The following is a 10,953-nucleotide window of genomic DNA, read 5'->3' as shown; positions in this document are numbered from 1 at the left end:
GTCACATTATACACTGTATCACAACACACACGTATTAATATATCAAAACAGAGACAGTAGTCATGCCAGTCTCTTTAGTCACATTATACAATGTGCCACATCACACACACGTATTAATACCACAAAACAAATGCAGTAGTCATGCCAGTCTCTTTAGTCACATTATACACTGTGCCACAACACATACACACTTATACATATCACAAAACAAATGCAATAGCCATGCCAATCTCTTTAGTCACATTATACACTGTATCACAACACACACGTATTAATATATCAAAACAGAGACAGTAGTCATGCCAATATCTTTAGTCACAATTTACACTGTGCCACAACACACACGTATTAATACCACAAAAGAAATGCAGTAGTCATGCCAGTATCTTTAGTCACATTATACAATGTGCCACAACACACACACGTATTAACACCACAAAACAAATGCAGTAGTCATGCCAGTCTCTTTAGTCACATTATACATTGTCACAACACACACACACGTATTAATATAACAAAACAAATACAGTAGTCATGCCAGTCTCTTTAGTCACATTATAGACTGTGCCACAACACACACGTATTAATATAACAAAACAAATACAGTAGTCATGCCAATCTCTTTAGTCACATTATACACTGTGCCACAACACATACACACTTATACATATCACAAAACAAATGCAATAGCCATGCCAATCTCTTTAGTCACATTATACACTGTATCACAACACACACACGTATTAATGTATCAAAACAGAGACGGTAGTCATGCCAATATCTTTAGTCACAATTTACACTGTACCACAACACACACGTATTAATACCACAAAAGAAATGCAGTAGTCATGCCAGTATCTTTAGTCACATTATACACTGTGCCACAACACATACACGTATTAATATATCAAAACAGAGACAGTAGTCATGCCAGTCTCTTTAGTCACATTATAGACTGTGCCACAACACACACGTATTAATATAACAAAACAAATACAGTAGTCATGCCAATCTCTTTAGTCACATTATACAATGTGCCACAACACACACACACGAATTAATACCACAAAACAAATGCAGTAGTCATGCCAGTATCTTTAGTCACATTATACACTGTGCCACAACCCACACGTATTAATATAACAAAACAGAGACAGTAGTCATGCCAGTCTCTTTAGTCACATTATACATTGTCACAACACATACACACGTATTAAGATAACAAAACAAATACAGTAGTCATGCCAGTCTCTTTAGTCACATTATTCACTGTGCCACAACACACACACGTATTAATATAACAAAACAAATACAGTAGCATGCCAGTCTCTTTATTCACATTATACACACATATTAATATAAAAAATACAGTAGTCATGCCAGTCGCTTTAGTCACATTATACACTGTGTAATAACACATACGCGCATTAACATAACAAAACAGAGACAGTAGTCATGCCAGTCTCTTTAGTTACACATTATACACTGTGTCACATCACACACACACGTATTAATATAACAAATACAATATTCATGCCAGTCTCTTTAGTCACATTATACACTGTGTAACAACACATACGCGCATTAACATAACAAAACAGAGACAGTAGTCATGCCAGTCTCTTTAGTCACATTATACATTGTCACAACACACACACACGTATTAATATAACAAAACAAATACAGTAGTCATGCCAGTCTCTTTAGTCACATTATTCAGTGTGCCGCAACACACACACGTATTAATATAACAAAACAAATACAGTAGCATGCCAGTCTCTTTAGTCACATTATACACACATATTAATATAAAAAATACAGTAGTCATGCCAGTCGCTTTAATCACATTATACACTGTGTAACAACACATACGCGCATTAACATAACAAAACAGAGACAGTAGTCATGGCAGTCTCTTTAATCACACATTATACATTGCCACAACACACACACACACGTATTAATATATCAAAACAAATACAGTAGTCATGCCAGTCTCTTTAGACTTGTTCTGTACTATGTCACAAATCCCACCCCTATCGCCCCTCTTAGTGGTCAACCATCGTGAAGACAGGAACTTAGGCCTAACACTTACGGCTTCTGGTCATCTATCGCAAATAGGCATGCACCGGAAGTCCCAGGAAGCAGCTGAGAAGCTGAAAGACGCGGATGGAGGGATGGAGAAGGATAAGGAAGATGAGAGAAGTCTAAAAGACGAAACTGAAGCAGAAGGGACTCAACAGGTAGCAGCGACCTCTCGTGGTGACTCTTCTGCCCTAGGGAACGCGACAGTCAAGGAAAGCGCCACTTCTAACGCAGTGTCCAATAGGGAGGAACTTAGGAGTAATAGTATAGCTGCACTACGGGCCAAGGCTCTAGAGTACAGGGTCAAGATGTTTAATGAAGGAGACTGCCAGCAGAGAGAGACTGATCAATCCAGAGACTCTAACCAGCCAACACGGCACGACATGGCGTATCATAAACCCAAACCTGCTGTTCCGAATACTACCTCAAAGCCATCTCTTCATTCAATAACATCTCTGTTTTAAAGAGACGATGATTGACTAGTAATATTAAGAGCTTTTGCATAAGCCTATGAGACATAAGGTTAACTCCTAGTGTACATAGTATTTAAAACATTATGTATATTCTGAAGTATGAAGAACATAATATACTTAATGATTATGTATGACGTTGATGATAAACGTATGACTCTGATAAAATAAAATTACTCTAAACATCTCGCATGTTAAATAAGAAAAAAAAACTCATGTAAATGTGGAGTTTTTTAAAGTTTTTATCGTTAATGTAGACAAGTACCGATATGTGAGCTGTATTTGTCATTCTTATCTTTACTGTCATAGCTACAACCTATGAAGATTTTACCATGTGTTATAGAATTTAAAGTGTTTTTACTCTGGTGTGAAGTTTGAGATATTTCCTCTTCAGCCATTGGTACAAATAAAAAACCAGTTAAAACGGTGATACCCTTTTCACCCCTCAGTAGATTCTAATTCAAGATTAGTGCTAGATATGTAAATTTAATAACACCTAATCTACCCCTCGGTACCTTATGTTAATAATCAATGCTAGAGAATTAAAGGATTTCTTTATAGAATAGTGTAAAACTGTAACCATTTATTTCATACCTTAATTTAGTTAAAATGACATTACCAGTTTCGCTTTTAAGTGGATTTTATAAACAATTATAATCTGTAGCTAGTTAATATGGTATTGCCGGTTTCATTCCTTGTTATGTTCTATTAAAAGATCAGTACTGGGCAATTAAAAGTACTATAAGATGGTATTACCGGTTTCAGATCATAGTTTATTTTTCTTAAAGATCAACGCTGGAGTAATTAAAATTAATAACTAGCTAAGGTGGTATTACCGGTTTCAAATCGTAGTTCCTTCTGCTTAAAGATCAACGCTAGAATAATTAAAATCAATAGATAGCTAAGGTAGTGTTACCGGTTTCACCTATTTGCAGATTATATTTATAGAACAATTAAGATAATATTACTGCTTAAGAACAGTGCTAAACAGCTAAAGGCCTAACCAGTTAAGAAGATATTACCGGTTTCACCTTTTTGTAGCTTCTGGCTAAGATCAGTGCTAGACAGTTAAAAGACAAAGCAGTTAATATGGTGTTACCAGTTTCACTTTGATAGTTTCTGGTTGAGATTAGGGCTAGACTGTCAAAAGCCGTAACCAGAAAATATGGTATTACCGGTTTCTCTCCTCATCTCGTGTAGATAAGTTTGCAGTTTCTAATTTCGAAGTCAATACACGAAAAGGAATGTAGGTAAATTTGGAGCTACACGAATCTAGATAAGTTTGAAATCACCAAACTTATGTCATGTTGGGAAACAATCAACTCATTCAAGTAATTCAACTTCCCTTTTATCTTTACACCGCCCTCAAGTGACACATAAAACATGATTTATCGAATCTACTTGATAGTCTGTTGCCCTCAATAATCTTACTTTCCAAACTACTTTTATCTAGCGGAAAACAAGCCACTACATAGTGAGTTTCAGAGAGACTACACTTCGTGTGTTATAACACAATGCTGTCAGTGCTTCGATAGTTGGAATGATTGTTGTCACCGAGGAATTGTTTTTAAATGGGAGTAGTTGTGAATACATTATGTGAGCTCTAAATTTCTACTGGGCTACATTCAATATAGGAGAGTAAGAAAGAAAATCCAGGACTTAGGAAAATAAATTTGGTAACAAATACTAGTTTAGGCCTAACAATTCTTAAAATAATAGCATAACTCTAAAACGAATATTTAAGTTTAATTTGGGCTTCTATAATCAAAATTAGATTCTTCTGTCACTGATGTAAGGACTATAGCTGAAATATTATGTTTACAAGTAAACGTTTTAGAATGCCCTAAAAACGATTTTGTTATTGTTATAAAACAAAAAATATGTAGAAAGTGTTAAGCCTAACTTCACAATAATATTCTTACGTTTCCGCTCTTTACAGCTTGTTGGGGTCGCGGAGGAGTTATGAATGTCTTGAGAAACTGGTTTTTTGAGAGCACTCTGAACCAGAGTTGTTTTTACATTGTTGTTTGTAGCGCTCACTAACAGCGGTAAAGCTCAACAACAGTTTGGAAAAATCACGTTTGTGTATCCAGTACTGAGGGAAGTGTACAATAACACTGTAAAACCTCCGCAGCAAGTACTTTTTTATTTCACATCCTTCTCACCTAGTCAATAATGTGACGTTTTGTATATTGAATCTGCTAAAATTGCAAAAATAATTTTTGAAGTATTTTATGTTTTTATACTTGGAAACTTCGTAATCTCATTGACTATGTATTACAAATATATGTGAAATATGATTAATTTCACGTGGTGCTGGTCAGTTGGTTGGTTGTACACCCGATTTATAAGTTAATTTTAAGATACCTACTCCCCAGTGTTTCTTTTTATTTTACTAGTAAAACATTTCGTAACGACTAAAACGTTATCATTACAATAGTTTAAACAACTAAACACGGCTCGATGCTAGTTTCCAAATTAAATTCAGATTTTAAAATGTGGGATAGTGATCAATAGACGAGAAACTACAAAACCAGAACGTTACAAACCCCCGCACGTCCTGTTTATAGACGAAGTTTTGAGATGCACGAGAAGCATTAACGTCAGGGTATCAGAACAGTTTTTCTTGTATTTTTTATTGAGGTAAAAAATTTAAAAAATACAATTAGGAATACGTTTATCATAGGATTTTTTTGATTTTATAATTCAATAAAAATTTAAAATATTCTACTTCTTCCTTTTCAAATATTGAAACCTGTTGTGTGATACATATTCAGTATTTTATTGTATACTTACTTAAATGATAGTCAATTCAGCATTATTAGTGAAAATACTCTGTTAACAAAAGAATACAACGATCCAAAGTTCTGTAAACACAGAAAATACATCAGAGGTCATATTTTCACTACAACAGGATACAACAACGAGACATGCTAAGTGCGCATGCGCTTCACTATTTACACGTTCTTTTATTATGAAACGCCTAAAGTGATTTAATAGTTCTAAATATCAACGCAGTTGCGTGTCCACGTGAAATTTTTACCAAGTGTATCTTGTATATTCAGAAGTTTAAGAAAGTGTACTTTATGTTAAAAAATACATGATTTGTCTATCAGAGTTTGAAACATGTTCTAAAAACGCATTAGTTTATGACGTTTCAAAACAACCAACACAAACGAAAGTAGACAAAAATTACGTAAAGCCATTGTATGTATGGCTTGTCATTGTCGTCCGAAACCATTTAGTTTAATGAAATGTAGCGAAGCCCGGAATAGGCATTCATTTTACTGGGTACTAGTTAAACTTCAAAGTAAATAAGGTGGAGACCTCTAGTGTCCACGCGCTTTGAATATATTATTTATTGTTTGCTTCTGCTTTCATATGTGTAAATTTTTAATATTTGTACAGTAATTCAAAGTGTGTATTAATGTGTGTAAGTAATGTTCACTAAGAAATGCACTGTAGTGCCAATAAACACTTATTGTGAGTCAACTGAGCAGTCTCATCTTTCAAAAACACACTTGTGAGTTAACTGAACAATATCACCTTTGAAAAACACACTTATTGTGAGTCAACTGAACAATCTCATCTTTGTAAGACACTTATTGTGAGTTAACTGAACAATCTCATCTTTGTAAGACACTTATTGTGAGTCAACTGAACAATCTCTTCTTTGTAAGACACTTATTGTGAGTTAACTGAACAATCTCATCTTTGTAAGACACTTATTTACATAGCATTTCACCATCTAGGACTCAGCTTTGTGGGCTATGTAATACTTTACCTACATTTATATAGCATTTCACCATCTAAGACTTAGCTTTGTGGGTTATGTAATACTTTACCTACATTTACATAACATTTCACCATCCAGATTTTAGCTTTACGGGTTATGTAATACTTTGCCTACATTTACATAACATATCACCATTCAAGACTTAGCTTTACGGGTTATGTAATACTTTACCTACATTTACATAACATATCACCATCCAAGACTTAGCTTTACGGATTATGTAATACTTTACCTACATTTACATAACATATCACCATCCAAGACTTAGCTTTACGGATTATGTAATACGTTACCTACATTTACTTAACATTTCACCATCCAAGACTTAGCTTTACGGATTATGTAATACTTTACCTACATTTACTTAACATTTCACCATCCAAGACTTAGCTTTACGGATTATGTAATACTTTACCTACATTTACATCACATTTCACCATCCAGATCTTAGCTTTACGGGTTATGTAATACTTTACCTACATTTACATAACATATCACCATCCAAGACTTAGCTTTACGGGTTATGTAATACTTTATACACATTCGTTAAGCTGTCATTACATCATATATGACTCAAATGAATTTGTTTACGGTGTAATGTAACCCATAAAGTTAATTCTCATTACACCATCCAGGACCTCGTTGTGCGTGTTACATAAATATTACTGTGTGTACTTCACCTAACCTTTATTCATGTCAAAGTGTAATGAAGCTATGCGATTCGGTGCGTTCAGTGCTGAGGTCAAAGCTGCTGCTCAGTATTTCTCCCGGTGCTCTGAAAATGTAATATAAAAATCAAGTCTCTAAATCGTAAGCCTTGGAACATGATTAAACAGATACCTGCCCATTCTGATGTTCCTCGATATTTTTCTTTTTAATTTGTTCAGACCAAAACACAAATCTTTCAATGTTTATCTTCTAACACAAGTATTAATTCAAATTTCAGTTCCAATGTTCTACTATGTTTAGTATTTCCGTCTTTAGTTAGTTTGACAACAATACTACATCAGCACTATAATAGAACAGTTTGACAATAAAAACAATACTACATCAGCACTATAATAGAACAGTTTGACAATAAAAACAATACTACATCAGCACTATAATAGAACAGTTTGACAACTAACACAAAAGTACATCTGTACTATAATACAACAGTTTGACAATAAAAACAATACAACATCTGTGCTATAATACAACAGTCTGACAATAAAAACAAAACTACATCTGTACTATAATACAACAGTTTGACAATAAAAACAAACTACATCTGTGCTATAATACAACAGTTTGACAATAAAACAATACAACATCTGTGCTATAATAAAACAGTTTGACAATAAAAACAAAACTACATCTTTACTATAATACAACAGTTTGACAATAAAAACAATACAACATCTGTGTTATAATACAACAGTTTGACAATAAAAACAAAACTACATCTGTACTATAATACAACAGTTTGACAATAAAAACAAAACTACATCTGTACTATAATACAACAGTTTGACAATAAAAAAAATACAACATCTGTGCTATAATAAGACAGTTTGACAATAAAAACAATACAACATCTGTACTATAATACAACAGTTTGACAATTAAAACAAACTACATCTGTACTATAATAAGACAGTTTGACAATAAAAACAATACAACATCTGTACTATAATACAACAGTTTGACAATAAAAACAAAACTACATCTGTACTATAATACAACAGTTTGACAATAAAAACAATACGACATCAACACTATAATAGACAGTTTGACAACTAACGTACAGATGTAGTTTTGTTTGTCAAACTGTTGTATTATATAAAAACAAAACTACATCGGCACTTTAATAATTTCTTAATTTACATGTTTAGAGTTTCCACTGAATTGAATCGTTGGAGGCATTTGAATTGCGGTGTTTATTTTTCTTGTGTATATAATTTCACTACCTTCATGTGGAGGCCCTCGGGGCTTGCCATAAAACTCTCAAAGTTATATCAAACGGTGACTTATCATTAAATGCATGTGATTTCTGTTCTCCATTTTAAGTAAACAACAAACCTTTTGGGAGTATAGAAGAAAGCTTATAGTTGGATTGGTTTCATTTTATTTCGCCGGGATATACCTGTACATTTTTTCCTGTCGGTGAATTCGTTAATTTAAGTTTTGGTTTGTCCCCCTAGCTGGGAAGCAGCACAACAGACGAGCGACTAGAATTTTCATCTTGTGGGAATATTGCGATTCCATAGCCAATCAAATCAACCTTTTCCCACGAGGGCTTCGCGTGCAGCTCGAGTTGTGATCCTGTTAGCAAATTACATTTACTTTTCGCACCTCCCCTTTTCCGAATGAAACGCACTCGCCACGCGCCATTACCCGTAAAAACGCATCACAGGTTCGCACTCTTTGAGAGTACAGGAAGATTTTGTGTTAGTTCTGGTGAAGAAGCTGCAAACTAATTACCTAAATACGCCACGTTTTAAACTGAAATCAACGAAGAGCAAGATTTTTTTTTGTCTCTGTTTTTTGTTTAGAATAATTCACTTATCGTTGTGTTTGGAGACTCGTTGCTGTTGGTAATATATAAACTGGCCACACTGTGAACTCACATTTTCAACATCACACATTAAGTATACAAACCTCAACAGTCACTGTAGTTGCTAGTATTAATGCTCCGCTTAACAATTATACTGTAGGACCAAAAAGTCAAGTTGGTAAAAACTCTCACGTGATCTCGAGATGATGAAGACCTTACAGTAGCGCTGGAAATGTTCATTGATAGTTAGGTCAGTCTGAAGTGATCGATACGTTCGGTTTGGTTTGTTTCGGACACTCGCGCAAAAGTACGCAAGGGCTGTCTGCTCCAGCTGTAAAATAGAGTCAACAGCACCACCGCCAACTCTTGATCAGCAGCACCACCGACAACTTTTGGTCAGCAGCACCACCGCCAACTCTTGGTCAACAGCACTACCGCCACCTCTTAGTCAACAGCACTACCGCCAACTTTTGATCAACAGCACCACCGCCAACTCTTGATCAGCAGCACCTACCGCTAACTCTTGGTCAACAGCACCACCGCCAACTTTTGGTCTTCAGCACCACCGCCAACTCTTGGTCAACAGCACCACCGCCAACTTTTGGTTATCAGCACCACCGCCAACTCTTGGTCAACAGCACTACTGCCAACTTTTGGTCAACAGCACCACCGCCAATTCTTGGTCTACTCTAATTGAATAGTAGGACTTGATTAAAACTGTTATAACTCGCCCACGGCTCTAGAACGCGAACCATGGATCTTCGGATCTATAAACCAGCGCACTAACCACCTAGATGACGCTCCGTACGGAACTATATGTACTTACGTTGAAATGCTGTAGTTAATATAAATAGATTGTTGTCCTTCAAAGAAACGTTTCTTATAATTAGTGAAACAAGTACTTTGAACAAAGAATTTTGCGTTGTTTTCTAGCATTGTTGAGTGACTTAAAATGTATAACAATTGTATAATTACTGAAACAAAGCAAGAAATACACAGATCTTGAGAAATGTTGGTCCATGTATATTCTTTACTTTAGGATCAGCGTTTCGCTTAATTTGGAAGTGACATAGTTGTAAAACCTAACAGTGCTTCATCAAACTCCCGTTTCTTTATGATCTTAAACAAATCTGTGAAACTATTTATCAACTGTGAGATTAACAACACAACTGTGACTTATTAAAGATAAAAACAAACAAACATTAAATAATTAGATAATTAAAGTAAAAACTACTACAACATTCTGTCATACAATACGTATGTTGTTCAGTTTTAAGTTGAATTCATCAGTTTGTTACAAAATTATTATTCAATTTTAAGTTGAGTTCATCAGTTTGTAACAAAATTATTATTCAATTTTAAGTTGAATTCATCAGTTTGTAACAAAAGTATTACTCAATTTTAAGTTGAGTTCATCAGTTTGTAACAAAAGTATTATTCAATTTTAAGTTGAGTTCACCAATTTGTAACAAAATTTTAATTCAATTTTAAGTTGAGTTCATCAGTTTTGTAACAAAATTATTATTCAATTTTAAGTTGAGTTCATCAGTTTGTAACAAAATTATAATTCAATTTTAAGTTGAGGTCATCAGTTTGTAACGAAATTATAATTCAATTTTAAGTTGAGTTCATCAGTTTGTAACAAAATTATAATTCAATTTTAAGTTGAGGCCATCAGTTTGTAACGAAATTATAATTCAATTTTAAGTTGAGTTCATCAGTTTGTAACAAAATTATTATTCAATTTTAAATTGAATTCATCAGTTTGTAACAAAAGTATTACTCAATTTTAAGTTGAGTTCATCAGTTTGTTACAAAATTATTATTCAATTTTAAGTTGAGTTCATCAGTTTGTAACAAAAGTATTCAATTTTAAGTTGGGTTCATCAGTTTGTAACAAAAGTATTAAATTTTAAGTTGAGGTCATCAGTTTGTAACGAAATTATAATTCAATTTTAAGTTGAGTTCACCAATTTGTAACAAAATTTTAATTCAATTTTAAGTTGAGTTCATCAGTTTTGTAACAAAATTATTATTCAATTTTAAGTTGAGTTCATCAGTTTGTA

General features: G+C 33.9%; 1 protein-coding gene across 1 annotated transcript in view; it reads left to right on the top strand.

Annotated features, from left to right (window-relative positions):
• LOC106473448 (visual system homeobox 2-like) overlaps positions 1-2,974 on the top strand; it is a gene marked incomplete at its 5' end in the record, with an annotated part of 41,131 nt that extends 38,157 nt beyond the window's left edge. The window contains one exon of the mRNA XM_022401886.1: positions 2,053-2,974. Within this exon, the coding sequence (XP_022257594.1) occupies positions 2,053-2,549 (497 nt within the window). The remainder of the gene's footprint in view (positions 1-2,052) is intronic.
• Positions 2,975-10,953: the final 7,979 nt, after the last annotated feature.

This window comes from Limulus polyphemus, unplaced genomic scaffold (genome assembly GCF_000517525.1).
Source record: "Limulus polyphemus unplaced genomic scaffold, Limulus_polyphemus-2.1.2 Scaffold6182, whole genome shotgun sequence".
NCBI lineage: Eukaryota > Metazoa > Arthropoda > Merostomata > Xiphosura > Limulidae > Limulus > Limulus polyphemus.
The sequence above is the reverse complement of the archived record's forward strand: the minus strand, read 5'-3'. Positions and strand labels throughout refer to the sequence as shown.